The sequence below is a fragment of the Oreochromis aureus genome, linkage group 5 (genome assembly GCF_013358895.1).
Source record: "Oreochromis aureus strain Israel breed Guangdong linkage group 5, ZZ_aureus, whole genome shotgun sequence".
Taxonomy (NCBI): Eukaryota; Metazoa; Chordata; class Actinopteri; order Cichliformes; family Cichlidae; genus Oreochromis; species Oreochromis aureus.
In genome coordinates this window covers 7,881,716-7,898,230 of record NC_052946.1, presented here as the reverse complement: position 1 = coordinate 7,898,230, position 16,515 = coordinate 7,881,716, and the positions used below count along the sequence as shown (strand labels likewise).

The following is a 16,515-nucleotide window of genomic DNA, read 5'->3' as shown; positions in this document are numbered from 1 at the left end:
CTATTTTGTTGAATGAATTTGCATTTTAGATATATTGTAACTAAATAAGCTATTTAAGATCTTTAAAGCTACCTCTAAAGATATAAGTAAAATATTAGTCATCTCTAAGAGTTTTACACATTTATGGAATCAACAACCTTCCTTTCATGATGCTGCACTGTAGTCGGTGACAGTAGATATCTGTGCTTATCTTGCCCGTGTTTTCAGAACAGGTCAGAAGCACACGACTCTCAATGCTTTGTGCTATTTGCACAGCATGCAAGCATGAGAAGACTGTTCATGAAAGCTTGTGTATTCTGACTTCAAATAGCTTATATTTATGCTCTAGCTGTGTCGGGATTGTCACAAAACCAGCATCCGCCTATTGCGTGCCACAACACATGAGCGCCTAATAAATGTAGCTGCCTTCTCTACAGGTGTTACAAACTGAGTTGTAGATAGACCTGTCTTATAGCAGAGCTGCTCCTTTGATCACCTCTGGTTCTGTTTGGCTCTCCGCCCTGATATCACTGGACGATGGATCTCCTGGGACCAGTGCAGTACATTAACCAAACGTGTTATCTCCTCCCAAAGCTAATTTAATCCAAGGTACGATTCTGCTCTGCCTGCACAAAGACATCGGTTGCCTTTTGGAACAAGCATTTGCAGTAGACTGATTTTGGACTGCTCTCTGCGTTGCCAAACTTTGGAGTGGAAACCAGTGTGGTAAGGGGATGAAGATTTAAAGATCTGTGCCCCTGCTGCACTCATACAGCCAAAATAATAACTGAGTGGTACTCTGAGAGGACAGAGTCCAATTCAAAACAAATGTATCATTCATTTGCTCGCAGATTTCTAGCAGCAGGTTGCTAATGCCGTTTATAATTACTACTGTGTATTTGCAAAAAGGTGCTGGTGCGAACTTACTGTTATAAACAAACGCCGGACTGTGACACCAGAGTGTCATGTTGTTATAAACACTTCTAATTTTAATACGCTGTTAACTGCATGAGGGGTGAAAATCTTTCAATTTTCTGGTCATTTGTTACTGACTGAATACATTGATTGTCTCCTCCTCTAATGCCCCAAAGCATCATCAGTCATTTCCCTTTACCAAAAGCAGCTGCAGTACATTACATCTATGAAATCTGATCCTTGAGTGGTTATAGAGCCCAACTGCAAATTATGGCAGGGAGTCAGGGAATATCAGCATTACAAAACGATTAATATATGCAAATTATAATTACTTTTTAATTCGTAGCACCCACAGTATTAGTAACAAGAGGAGTGGTAGCAGTAATGGTGACAGGAATCTTAGAGTAGATACTGGAAGCAGTCCTGTTATTGCTAATACAGTTGCCATTTTGGCACAGGGAAGAAATGGATGGATTAAAAAAAACAATCTGTCAACCTTTTTCCATTTCCTTCCTCCATTATTGCTTTTGCTTGTTAGATGCTTTGAATTTAGAGCAAAAGACAGAGAGTCACATTTGTAATATGACAAGCACTGGTTAATCTCTGCAAGCCTAACCACTACCTTTGTTAATCACAGCTCGGTACGCTCTGTGTAGCCAGATCATTTATCAACTTCCTTTTCCTTGGTATCAAGAAACCAAATAGATTACAGCAACAATAGGCAGGGGCAAGTTTGTGAAGCGCTCAGTAGTGTTATCTTTAGCTGCTGGGGTGCTTTATCAGGTCGAGCTGAAAAGAGTGGAGAGAGCCAAACCTGGACGCTGATACTGTAACAACTGCCTTTAATAAACTGGAAGAAAACTAAGTTACTGAGAGTAACGACAGTTCTGTGAGTATGAGTATGCTCTGTGAACTGTAACAGGACTTTTTGAAGCACTCCACAAAGATGCACATTAGTATAATCTCTATCAAAAAGCAAACAAATTAAAAAAGACCTATAAATGAGTAAGGAGAAATACTCGAATTCCTTTCAAGCATACCGGAAGTGAGAAGTACATGCTTGTGCAAAAGGCTTGCTCCACCTCTAACTTCTCTATATCTTGCTAGTAAAATGTGAAAAAGGTGCATTCATTTATAGAAAAGTGCATTTATGGAAATACAGAATATAAGGGGGAAAAAACTTTGTACAATTCTTACAATCTGGAAAGTTAACATGTGGTATGACAACGTTTATTCTTCAACACAGCCTCAACTCTTTCAGGTGATCTTGTCATTTCTTTAGGAAGTCTTCAGGAATTGTTCATCAGGATTCATGAATGATATTACACAACGTTTTTTGTTTTGTTAATGTTGCGATCAGGCTTCAGGGGATTCCAGTCTGTAGCTCTATTTGTGTTTTTCAGTCAAAGCCTGACGGTACTTTTCTGTGTTGAGTCCTTAACCATGGCCAAATCTCCACCATGTTTTACTGTGGCTGTAAATGCTCACTGTTGTACCTCTCTCCTGATCCTTGCAAACATACTGATGAGAATTTGGTCCATAAAACCTGTTGTGTAATCTGGTATACCTCAGCTTTTTTCTTCATGTTTGTCTTACTTAATGGCTTCTTGACAGCCACCCTTCCAATCAGGCTTTGGTGAATAGTAGATCAACTGAAGGACCAGATACATCATCATTATTTTATGTCTTCTACTGTAGATGCTTTTTAGGGTTGCCACTTATCTAGTTTCCTCAAACTTTTAAAGGATACACTGGACAACATCCCGAGATATTACAAGGTTGTCGCTAGTAGCTTCTTGGGAATCACTTTGTTGCAAAAAGTACTGTTTATAGCTGTCAAACTGTGTTATCGGTGGGCTTTTTCACAGGTATAACTAAAGAAATTGTAAAAAAAGTATGTGTTTTTGTGACAGGTTGCTATTAAAATGCCTAAACGTCCAATGTAAAATTGCTTTTCTACTACATGTAGATGAAATACTGGTTTATCCATTGAGTTACAGACTTTTTTTTCTCGTTTAATCACTTGTGCATGCTTAAAAGACCTTCTGATTTCTACATTTAGAAATCTGACGTGGAAAACTTCCTATGCTCCTCCTTCAGGAATAAGTTCATTCTGCCATTCAGTGTGTGCCCTGGATTTGTCTTTTTCCATATATTTTACATTCTTTGAGTCTGCTTTTGAGTGATTGGTCTGATATGTCTAAATTGTCATTGTCTGCTGCCTAAGGCACAGTCTCAGACCAAACTACCATGTATTAATGGAGCAATGGAGAAAATATTGTATTAAATAAACCGGTAATACAACTCCAAAGCCTTTATCTACTCAGGTAACTCCTAACACATCATATAAAAGTGCTTGGTCATACCCCGAAAATGTGACTTCAGGGCAGGTATCAGGTTATGACAAGTTGCAAGCAAAACTGGATTCCTTACTGTGATGGTAAACCTACAGGACACACTTCGATATAACTGTGTCTGGATTTAAGCACACTGCAACACAACAACTGTGTTGGCCTTTTTTTAGTTTTCATCCAGCGTTCTGTAATTCATATCAGAACATTAGTAAAGACAAAGATTCAGGACTGGGAAAAAGAGACTGTGTGCCACAAACAACCACAGGTGTGCATTTAATGACCAACAAATTTTCAACAGAAAATGTATTTTCACTGAAGCTATTTTTTTACTTACACAATAAACAAATGTTAGTGAATGTACTTTTTAGATCCAAACAACATTTAGACTTGGGGAAAAACAACTGATCGTAACCGAAGGGCTTCTAAACCAGCGGTCCCCAACCCCCGGGCCCAGGACCGGTACCGGTCCGTGAGTCGTTTGGTACCGGGCCGCGAGAGTTGAGGCTCATGTGTGAAATGTATGGTTTTCAGGGTTTTTATCGGTTTTCAGCGTTATTTTGTTATCGTTTTTATCGTTAACTCGGTTTTCCGGGGTCTTTTCACGTGTGTTATGAATAAATCTTCTTTTTTTCGGAACCGGCACTAGTTTTATTTTGTTGTATTTATCCGCGACACCTTATTGCCGGTCCGTGAAAATATTGTCGGGCATAAACCGGTCCGTGGCGCAAAAAAGGTTGGGGACCGCTGTTCTAAACCACAGAGATGACCCAGCATGTGACTCTTTTGCACAGCCCTACATTTGTTCACTGTCTCTGCTGCAGCTCACAAATGTGGTTCTTCATAGGTTGTAGCTATTTATGATGTAGGAACACAACACTGCATTTGTCTGTTGTTCTTTAAAGTGACCTTAACACACACCCTTTACTGTTTGGTTGATTGTTGTAGTGTTCCCTCGGCGTTCACCAGTGAAAGCTGCTGTGCGGTTAGATGTGTTGCTGAACTGCACTCTTATATGTCGTCATGCTAAATGTTTTGCGCTTGCAAATTAACGCTGGTGTAAAATTTTTTGAGGAAAGCATCACCACAAATAAATGCATTAGCTTAATAGACACATGGCTTGGTGGTTTTATAAGAGAGCATATTAAAATGCAAAAAAATGTTCTCTAGGATGAGGCACAGCCTTATACCACTGATGTACCCAAGACACATCCTGACAACCCTCTATATGATGTATGGAGATAAAAGACCTCTTTTCTGTAGGTGTAGACAGGAGACAGAGCTGGAAGGTAGAGAATCTGAGATTAATGAGAGCGTGGCCTACTCAAACAGTTTCGTGTGCCTGTTTTGGTTTTTTTAGTGGTTTTGTCTCACTTTTCCTGACTGTGTTTTAAAACTTTGTGCCGTCTATATTGAATCACAGCAGGGGTGGCAAAACAGAGTTCTTCTGTGCTCCTTTGTAATGGCAAAATTACACAAATAGTTGTAATTTTGGAGAGGTTTGTGTCAAACACACCTCAGTTCTAAATATATTTTACCCAGGAGACAAAAGATTAATGCCTTTTTTTTCCTGGAGGAGCTCTGCAAAAGGTAGATTTCACTTCTTAACCGGCTGTGTTGCTTTAATTCTTACAACAGTGGAGCTTTTCCACAGGCAGCCTCTGACATTTCTTGCAAAACTTATTCTGTATTCTTTCCTCAGAGTTGCAAGCAAACAGGATAAATCTGTCTCCCTTCGCTGTGCCCTATTTACATTGTGCTTTATTCAACAACCCCTTTAAACCAAATGCCTATCAATTTAGCTGCAAAGTTAAAAAAGCATTTTAATATGCAGCCCAGAAACAGAGAATTGTAGTTTGTAAAGCCGGTGGTCCTGAAAATCAGTGTTTTGAAGAACGGTAACCTATATTTTTTTTAATTGAAAAAATAAAAACAGTAATACATTTGTGTTTCATGTTCCCTAGTGCAACAAGATGTGTCTGCATGCGATGAGCACACAGGTGCAGGATAGACATTGCTAGCAGCTTCAAAGGGTGTTAATGCATATTGGCAGGTTGAGGGTGCAGAAGCCAGGAAATTAGTGTGAACAAAGACTAACAACAAATTCTCCAACACAATCAATATACATTGCTTTGGTGAACAGTATTGTTTAAAGCCAATTTACCTAATGAATCCTGTCCTTTTGGGGGGTTTTTATTATGAATTTCCTTTTGAACAAGACCAAATTCATACAGCATGTATTGACATGGAAGTTATATTGTTACTACCGTCATAGCCAACATATTTAGGAGAATTTATTATTTTAATCAAACCAATTACAATGTTTTTTAAGATCCTTAAACGTTATTGGAAGTGACGGGATGAAGGATGGGCAACACAAAACCCAACAAAACAATAATACAGAGTAAAATTTGTTTTACCTCGGTTCCATGAAGTGAATTCATTTAAAATAAATCGATTTATTTATTTTAACTTACATTTAAGTTCTTTTGGACCCTAATCAGAAGCAACATCATAGAGATAGTAGCTGGACCCCTGGAGTTTATCAGAGTAAGCAGATGGTTGATGGAGATGTTGGCTGAGACACTGAGACAACATTAGGTGGAGGAGAGGGGGGGATAACAGACAGCCTGGAAGCCAGAAAATTAACAGAAAAGAATGATAAAAAAAAACAAAACAGGTGCTACAATAGGTGCTGATTGGTTTGGAGTATGTGTGCAGGCAAGAAAGTAACAGGAAATTTTGAGTGATGTAAATGTTACATCATGGGAAAACAAAGGTGACAAATAAAATTTTACATTACAAATCACACAAAGATAAATGGAGATGAAGGATGAGAAAGCAGATATAGCTTATTCCTTACTAAATATACAACTTCATGATGTAAATAAATGTGAAAGAAATGTTTCTATCTTTAGCTGGACATCGCTTGTCATAGCCATAGTAATGAGCTTACATTAAAAAAAATGCTCTTTATGATTTTGAAAGGAACAGCCATCTATCCACGTAGACCTCCTCACTTTTCAGATTTGTTGCGTTCCCCTTTGCTCCCATCATTGTTACTATGGCTACGTAACGGCACAGACACAGAAAACAGTGTTAGTCAAAAAAAAATCTGCCTTTTGTAGTAATTGTACTAAGTGTTAGTGCCCAGCATCTTTTATTATAAGTAACAATGATACGCATGTGTATGCATACAGACGTTTTCTGAACAATGAAACTCTTTTAATATAGAGGCTGTAAACAGCAATCTTTACAATACAGTGCTAAATACTGAATATGACATTATTGTAACATTATCAGATAGAAGATCTTTAAAGTGTATTCAGTGTGAGAGGGCTGCACAGTTATCAAAACAGCTCAAAATAGTTTCAGATTGGGTGTAACTTAGAGAAACAAAGTGATTTGTGCAGCAAAAGTCTTTAGTGACTTAAGCTAGCATAAGTAGTGACAGTGTTTTCATTCATAAATCTCGACCACCACCACCACTCCTTCACCAGCACCACCACCAGCACCACCACCACTTTACTGCAGCTTGAATCTTGCTGACACTCTCCAAACGTTCCAGTTTTAATTCTCACTCCGGAGAGATATTGTCTCTGTTGAGGGAAAAGCACACAACTGTGAAATTCTTCAGCGTTTTCCAGCGTTTCAGCATTTTCTGTCTTTTGGCTCGGCACTGGGGTTTTTTGAGCATGAAAGCTGTGCGGCTTCAAAGAAGAACAATACTATGAAAAGTTTTAGCTGTGGCTTTGCTTTTAAACTGACTTGAAAGTAGATGTCACGAGTGTCGCTGGAGATACGGAAATACATACACAAGCACGCGCACACACACTGAACTGAAAACTAGATGCTTTGTTTTTTTCTGCTGCTCAACTTCCATGAAATTTGAACCAGGAGTTTACTGTGAACTTTAGACACGCAGTGAAAGATTTGGGTTTACTTGATAAACTATAACATAGTTCATAATTAGTATGTATTATGTTCTTTCAGTTGTACGTTCCTGCATGTAGTTCCAAACCTTGTGAAATGAGTATGCTGAGTGGGGAAAGGCTACTTGCTAACGAAAACTTTACTTTCAACTCATCTCACCTATTCCTTCTTCTACAGATTGGAAAACCAGAAAGGTGCAAATCGGATTCCATACATTTGTGATTGGATGTGAGACTACTTTGACCCTACAAAATTGAAGATGATGTTGCTATGGAAACTGCTGCTGCTGCAGTCACTTATGGGGTGCCTTGCAGGTAAAGTATCTTATTAAGAACTTTTGATGCATGCCAAAGCTGCCTTTGTGAAGTCTGAGTCTTATTCATATGTATTTGGGGCAAGCGCCAGTATGAAAGCTGTAGTTTAGAAAGGAATAGCTTCAAGTAGATTAGCCATAAGCAAACATAATTTCTCTCACAGATCTAAAATAATATGTCTGTAGAATCCATTCAACGAGGACATTATTTTCAAGGTAAGCCCTGGTCCGCTAAAGACCTCCAATCACTGGCAATATTGCGTTTCAGCCTTTTCTCAGTATTGTATCTGGCACTCACAAAAGGTTAGCAATATCACGCTGAATTTGAATGAGTGGAGTGTACCGCATTAAAGTGGAAATGAAAATGTTCAGTTTAACTTAGCTTCACAGATCACAAAGAAGGGTGAAATTTATCAAGAGTGTAAAACGGCCACAAATCTAAAGTTTTGCTAAACCCCCACCTCGAGACAGCCAATATAAAAACATGTCAAGACGAAAAAATAAAGAAGCCATGCAGTGAGGAATATATGATGTCAGCATAAGGCTTCCTAAATCTGTTTGATTATATCAGACCTCAGAATTTAATTATTGAATATTGTCACTAAATTGCATAATTAATATAACTATATGCAAAAAAACAGACAGAAAAACAAACATAAAGAACATTTTGACAATAATATTTAGCTGATAAATTCAAATTTTAAAAAAACTAACAAAGAGGTGGGAGAAACACCCTTCAACCGTGGTACAATATGAGTGTTGATGTTGCATAGTTTGTCCACCAGTGGATAAACTGGTGTTTGTGTTTGGAACACTACAAACACACAATAACACAACAAGGTTTACACCGCTAGTTGTGGAGCATCTGTTCTATGATATCTGTTTTTGTAAAGGAAACATTTACTAACACGTTTCTATTTTATTTCATTATGAAATGAGATGTGAGCAGGATATTGCTTTTCCCAAACGCATAATTGTTCGTTTTCCAATAGTAAAAAAAAAAAAGTCGAGTGTGAGATCTGTTTCAGTTAGCCTCCTATGATCTAATTTACTTTGTCAAGTATTACAGAGTTACCCGGATTAATCTGAGAGCATGAAATTGATCTAACATTTTACAGTAATTCACCACTCAATCACGAATTCAGTGAACAAGTGAATTAATCACTCAACACATATATATATAAAAAATACTTGAAATGTTGTAGCACCAGTAATTATTTTGTAAAAGAAGTGCTGTAAAAGAATATTGAAATTAGGTTAATTTCTCATGTTGACATGTAAAAGAGGCTATGAGGAAATCCTTCCTCGGTACTCTCAGATGTCCATCACTCATTTAGAATGCACTAAAGTTGAGTTATAGCTTCATTACACCGTGGTGCCCATTTCACCTAGAGGCTCTCTGGCATTGATCACATTTTGATGGAGGACTTTAATTTGTCTCCTTTACAAATAGCAGGGGTCACCAGAGAGCACCAGAGGAATCACTCAGAGTGTTTAATCAACAGGTATTACAGGAATAAAGATGAAGAAAAGGCCCCAGTGATGAGGTCTGTGCTCTGTGAAACTCGCCTTCTCATTACTCAACACACATTAAGCCTGTTGTGAACTCCTTACCTTACACATGTGATTATCAGATTTGTTTAAAGGAACCTTGAGCTACATTGCATTTGCCCTTGCAGGGCTAACACGTGTCACTGCTCATCTTATTGTAGGTCTAACAATCCCACATGATCTCGCTGCAGACAGCTGGTGATTACTGGTCAGTGTGCAGGAGAATCCTCGTGGAGCTCATACCTCAAGGGCGCCCACATAACGTTATTTTGTTATGCACTTACAAGAATCAAATTTTCCCCATGAATCCCATCATAAAGTCCCACATGTGTTCCACAGGTCCTGTTAACCGTACTGTCCTAACAGTTATAGTCTCATATAGCAGAAACATAAGATAAGATGTATCTCTGTCTACCTGTGGACAAAGATACTAGACTGACAGAATAATCTTGTGTTCGTTGACATAAGTACCAGCACATAGTTGTACTAGACCAAATTCCACTCATCACTGCATCATTTTTCCTTTCTTTGTGTCAAACCTAAAGTGTGTCATGTGGTTAATGGACTAACCTTCCATATGAAGAACTCTGACATTGTCTTTTTTTCTATTTCTTTTTTTCGCAATAATTTGTCTGCATCTGCAGACTTATAATTAGTGTCACTAACTAAACGAAGCTAGTGGGACTTCAGCATCCATCACTGCAGTTGCACAATGATTAACAGAATTAGTTGATATTACAGACTTTCCGAGCATGGTTAAACAAGTTGACGCCACACAACCGACCTATGAACTTTTTTTGTCAAGCCTGTTTTTAGCACATATTGATGTAAACTGTGCGTTATAGAGCTATTCAACATTTAAATGTATTTCTCTGAGATACTGAGCAGTAATTCTAGGTCTGCATGAAAACTGTAGGGGTGTTACAACAGCTCAATTTTTCTAGCTTTTTGAAACAGAAAAAAACAGTGCACTCCTCTCTACATATGATTATTTGTCCTGTATTCAGATAATTTTGTTTGCATATTGTCTCAGTGGTTAGCACTGTTGCCTCGCAGCAGAACATGAGGCAGAACATGCAAACTCCACAGAGAAATGCCCAGGCAGGTAGTTTCAAACTCAAACACACACATTCATGTTAGGTTAACTGATGGCTCTAAATTGGCCATGAATGGGAGGTAAACTAAGTGCTTCAAGTGCAGAGAATAAAGCGTGCTAGGATCAGATGTAGCTTATAGTGCTTCAAGTGGTCAGTAGGACTAGAAAAGTGCTATATAGCTGCCAGTCCATTTGCATTCTGTAAGATCTCAGTTGAAGCTTTGCACCATGGGAGAAGCAGTGTTAATGGGGTCCTAGGCTTTAAAACTGTAGAGTGGGCCGTGGCATGTAAGGACAAAAACCCCTCAGAGAATAGCCGTGAAAGAAGCACCCGGTGACTAAAACTGGTTTATCTTCTTTCCAAAATTCTCAAAAACTGAGACATTTGCTTTAAACAATCTTTCAGGGATATGCCAAGGAAGACCCCTGAGCAGTTAATATGTTTCCAGCTGTGCTGAAAAGCCTCAGAAAGCATTTTTTTTAGAAGCCAAACCTTGGACACAGCAACTCTCCTAGTTATCATTTTGGAACAAAACTCATGGAGGACAAGACTGATGCACAATATGCCGACCTAAAGATGCTGGCTTTCATGTGCTGCAGAGTGGATTTGTGAATAGAGAGAAACTCGTGAAGACTTGAGGAAAGAAATTATAAAGATGTTTATTGCAGCTTTAGGTACACTCCTCAGCCTGGGGAGTTACAAGTAGATTTGTTTTTCATGCACAAATGGATAAAAAGCTTGATAATAAGACACGCTATGTGCCAGTCGAAACTAAAAATCCAATTACGTTTTAAAATTAGTCACCTGCCAATAGCAGACAGCAGACTGGGTGTTTTTTTTCGTGCATAATGCTTCAGTGTTTTCTATCACATTTGTCCCATTATCACCATTGGTCATTGTCGCATTTTGCTCTCCACTTCTGTTGTAGATATTTAGGAAATGCAGCACAGCAGTGAGAAAAATGCAGTTCAGGAAGGGTAAAGCAAACTTTCCAGAAATGTAATAAAAAAAGAACACATTCCTGGCGAATGAGGCTGAACACATAACATGGACTGGAGAAGGTGTAGTTTCACCACACTGGAACAAATTCTTCTCCTAATAATATTTTCTATGACTGATAAAAATTCTCAGCGGACAGAAGGCATTATGCAAATCTGTTTTTGTAAGTTAGTAATGCCACCAAACACAGTCGTGCAGTAAAGTTATGTTACTGCAGGAGTTTGCGCTCAGCTGCTAATGCAGAAAATTTAGAAATATGCCTTAATGCGCAGTCCTCATTTTCTGCAAAGTCTTTTTCACAATGCTGGATTTTCAGATGGTCTCAGATGTTGAGCACACATTAGACATTAGGATTGGATTTGTGTTTATTTATCAAAGAGAATATCAAGAGGATTCACTTCTCTTTGATTCTGCCATAAATCAAAGTGATTTAGTTATTTTTCACTTTGAAATTTCTGACTGTCAGTCCCGTCTTCTACCTTAACTATGGGATATATACACTTGCTGGACATTTTATTAGGTATACATGTTCAGCTGCTCATTAAGGTAAATCTTGTCATCGATATTTTGTTGATATCAGAAGTCACGGCAGCGTCATGGTCCGGGTGTGCGGCTGGAATTTTCCATCAGGCTCCTGAGTCTACCTTGTATCCGCCCCTGGGCAGGGCCAGCTTATCCTCCGCAGTTCCGCATACCTGGAGCTGATTACAGGCATTCAAGCCAGAGTGATTTAAGCCTCAGCCTTCAGCACCAGTTCATCATCAACTCACTTCCTGGACTCACCTTGACTTAAACCTCAAGCTTAAACTTCTCTCTTGGACTCCGGATACCTGGAAATCACTCTGTGCCTCACCTGCCACCGCACACCATCAGGAACCTTTGGATCTCAGCCTATTCATATTCAGCTCACTCCGGATTCATGTCACCCCTTCCACACCGCTTACTCTCTCCAGCTGCAAATTAGAAAAGTTATACAACATACTCACCATCTACAGAGCTCTTCTCCACGACCTCCCTAACTCAGTTGTCCTCTCTCCTCAGTGTGACTGCTTAACTGCCACGTTCCAGTCTGCATCGCTGGCCCAATTCCTCCCTCTCAATCAACATCCACCACATTAACTAGGCCTCACCACTTCACGTTCTATGATTTGTTGTCTTTGTCCTTATCACGCTTTGAATTTTTGACTTTAACAAATAAAGACTGTAAAACGTTCCACTGTCTCTGCTCTGGGTTCCTGCACTTGAGTCCAGTTCTTGTACCGACCTCTCGGTCTTGTGACAGGCAGAATGGATAGATTGTTTGACGCTGGTAGCAAGGCAACTATGCATTACAGAGGTATGCAGAAGAACATCTCTGAACACAAAACACATTCAACCTTGAGGCAGATGGGCTACAGCAGCAGATGACCACACTGTGTGCCCCTCCTGTCAGCTACGAACAGGAAATTGAGGTTAAGTTTGCACAGGCTCATTTTCTTGAAACCTCAATTCCAACTGAGCATCGTCTAAACGCTGCAGCCTATCTGCATATTGTAGCTGACCATGTCTATGCCCTTTCTGACCAGTGCATCCATCTTCATGGTTTCATCCTGATTTAAACAGGATGAAACCATGTTACAATATTTAAATAATCTTAGACTGGTTTCTTGAACAAGACAGTGACTCTACTGCACTCAAATGGCCTCCATCACCAGATCCCAATCCAACAGATCTCAAACTGTTAGAGTTTGGTTGAGATTCGCATTCATGAAAGGGCAGCCAACAAATCTGCAGCACATGGTCAGATGTGGCCATCTTCCTGCTGTACTCATGGATCTTTGTTGTTTCATCCTGGATTGTAGTTCTGACACTCAGTAGTCCTCAGCCTCTTTCCTTCCAATTAGCATACAGCGTCAGGGTGCTGGACCTGGGATGAAACCCTCGATGCATGGTAAAGAGCTTTGTCTTGAATAGGTGACTATTATTGGGCTTATCTTCAGACTCAAAAACAGGGGTTTATATTTGTTAAACATCTTTTTTCCTGTTATTTTATAGAAGCATGTTTATGTCCTGTCATGTAAGGCTGTATGAATAATCTAAACATAGTAGTGGTATTATTCTATTAGCAAGTCTGTGCTGTAAACGCCTGATACACTGCATCTTATTAACACACTGGTAAAGCAAACTGTTGTTGCACTGGGTGGCTTTTTGTTTTTTTAAATTATAAACTTGGGCGCTGTGTTTTTGTTTATTTATTCTGAGAAACATACAGTGCAGTAAATGTTCACCAGAGAGCCAAGTGTGGCTAATCCGTGGATTAAAATAGTCCCCACTAAATGCACTGTTTATTCCTGTTTGATTAATGTTTGCTAAAAGCTGTAGTCCACAGTTGGTTAGGGACATTTTTTTCTCCAAGTGAAATTTAATATTTGTGACATAGCTGATTGTACAAATTTACAACTAATGGGACTGAAAAGTGTGTGTGTGTGTATCTGATAGTGGGACTTATTATTCAGACGTTTTGTTAATATTAAAATGACATGGCCTTTGCAAATAAAAGCATGAAATGGGGGATTTTAAATTTGATTGCAACACTCTCTTTGTTTGCTTTAGAGTGATTGAAGAAGTGGGTTTGGCAAAGAACTGGATGTTATAAAACCTGAAGTATTTTATCTTTAAACTCCAAGAAGCCAATAACCGAATGCAGCTTTGCTTTTCTGTTGTTGGCCAACTTATTAAATCCACTGTGATAATGTGGAGTTTGTGTAAATGGAACAGGGATTGTGAAGGGCTGTTACGATAGGAGGGTGTGTTTGATGTATGTACACGTTGTTGGCTGTTCAGCTTGTTTTTCTCTGTTCGTCCCTGTTAGCGTCTGATTTCTCCCCACCGTAGTCCTGCTGCGCCGTGCATCCAGAATCTTAATTCTCTATTCGTTGCCCCAGCTTATTCTACCATGATGATAGCAGCAAGGGCCCTTTACTTCTGCTCATGCACTCTTGCACATTTTTCATCGAGCTGCTTTTTTTGTGCATGTGTGATTTTGGGGTCCTGTTTCAGAACCACTTGATTTCTTCACCCTGAGAGTCGCTGCAGAGCAGATTAAAGGGACTGTCTTTCCAAGCAGGCTCAGTATTTTACACAGAGCGACACACATACCAATACATGCACACCCTTACGCATTTTGGACACAAGCTTATTTTTGCTTTGTGAGTGAAAGAGGCTTGTTTCCAGATACCGTTTTTCTTTTTTTTTTCTTTTTAAATGGGCACAATGTTGTAAAATGCAAATATGGGCCCAATGCATGAAAAGCAAGAAATGTTTTCCTACAACAAAAGGATTCTGAGAAGGAAAGACAACAAAAAAGTGGAAGTAAATTGACACAGAAATAGCACTGGGAAGCTCCGGCTGATGCTCCGGCATACTAAACCATAACAAGACATTTTCGGCTTTGAGTACTCAAAGCTTCCGAGTTTTCACAACCTCACCTTAATGGAGCAGTTCAACAGTGTGGAAAATAAAGTAATGTGAAAAACAAAACATATCCTATTATAATTCTAAGGTTGTGCCTATCACAATAGAAAATCACCTGTTTCTTAGCAGGTACTAAAATGTTTAAAATTCAGAATTCATACTGCCTTTGATGAACAACAAATGAGATATTACAAGGTGTTATTCATTTAACAGAAACTAAGCCAACAAATGCAATGCATGTACTCCATGGTTCAATAAGTTTTAAAAACACCTGTAACTGTTTTCTGTACGACTCCGTCTTGTGTGTTTTCACTATGATGGACTTGTTGCTTGGAAATGGCCCCAAAACTCTTCCCAGACTAATACGTGACAACAGAAACTTCTTCAAGATCATGGCTCACTGCCCGAACAGCATGACTGACCATCTTTTATAGAGGTGCTCACACTTGCTGATGATCAGTTAATCAAGTGCGTTTGATTAGCAGCACCAGGCTGCTCCTTACACTCATAATTCCAACGGAAGCAGCAACGGTGTGTTTACTTTTTTTACACGCTGCTTCTGCATTTTGTCTTAGTGCTTGTTAAATAACTAATGATGCAGTGTCATATGTCCTGTACTACTGTTCATCCTAGCTTCCATTTACATTTTAAAACCTGGAAAGGAACAGATGATTTTTGTTATGGTTTTACATGTAAAACCTTAGAAATATAAGAGGCTGTACTTTCCTTTCTGCGGGACTCGATGCTTATTAGCTTAGTTGCTGAAAATCTCACTCAGATTGGGTTCAAATGTACCCTTTTATTTCCTGCTGTAAAACGTTGTGAGACCCGTTTCAGTATTGCCATCATATGATGGTTGAGTATTGCCAATGGAGACCTTGTGTGTATTTCTAACGTGGCAGCAACTTTGACAAACCAGCAGTATTTGACTTCACGAACTCAAAGAGTTCTGGCATCTTCTAAATGTACTCTGCAATAATAACTTGTGACAGTCAGCGACTGAGACAAAGCAAAATTGCATCACTGAAGGAGTATGAGCTCAGTAAACATTTTCCTGATTAGTTTATGGTCTCAATTCAATCACTACTTTCAAATAATATTTGTATATCATGGCCCACATTAGTGTTCAGAGGGACATAAAGCAGGATACGCTTTACTGTGTTTCCTGTGAGCTCGCAATAGATCTCAGTCAGATCCACCCTCACTGGTGATGTCTGCAGCCAAAATATTCAGTTTGAGGCAGTCGTCTACAGTATGACTTAAGTTGCCAGTGCTTGATGTCATAGTGAACACGTCCATCTTTTATGTACAGTCTGCAATTATAAGACTTCTGTTTGGTCTCAACTATTCATAGACAGTGCACGTCACCCACATCTTATTCAGTCGGTCGGTGTTAACCATAAAAGAAACACAGCACTGTTGTCACCACTGAGGCTTGTAGACTTTAGATTCATGGTGTCAAAGCAAAACAAGACAAGACAGAAGTGAGCTGAAGGAAGCAACCCACGCAGCCTGTCACACATCCAGTTCTGCTGACCATCTTCATGGATTAATTGGATTTACTTGTGACAAAGACATGTACAGTAGATGCACTGAACCAAATGCACAGCATTAACTGTGCAATTGCATCACACACATCCAAAGAAGTGAATTATTTCTTCATTTCATATTTTAATTTTTTATTAATTTATCTTTTTTTGCAGGCCGATTGCATCGCTTCAATTTCTTTATCGTTGAAATTTTTTTTTTAAATGTAAAGAATTATAAGTAATTACAGTATTTTTGAAACAGTCACTCATGAAAGACAGTATAAGTTTATTCATTCATATATATATAAAAGATCTGAAAAGGAGCCAGATGACACAGCAGCTGAGAACAGTAAAGGTTTTGTCCCTTTTGAGGTAAATTTCCTTAAAAAGAAAAA

General features: G+C 38.9%; 1 protein-coding gene across 2 annotated transcripts in view; it reads left to right on the top strand.

The window, feature by feature from the left end:
• cntn4 (contactin 4) overlaps positions 1-16,515 on the top strand; it is a 195,909-nt gene that overhangs the window by 11,930 nt on the left and 167,464 nt on the right. For both annotated transcript variants that reach the window (XM_039612487.1, XM_031748523.2), the window contains exon 2: positions 7,356-7,492. In XM_039612487.1, coding sequence (XP_039468421.1) covers positions 7,438-7,492 — 55 coding nt within the window. In that variant the 5' untranslated portion in view covers positions 7,356-7,437. The remainder of the gene's footprint in view (positions 1-7,355; positions 7,493-16,515) is intronic.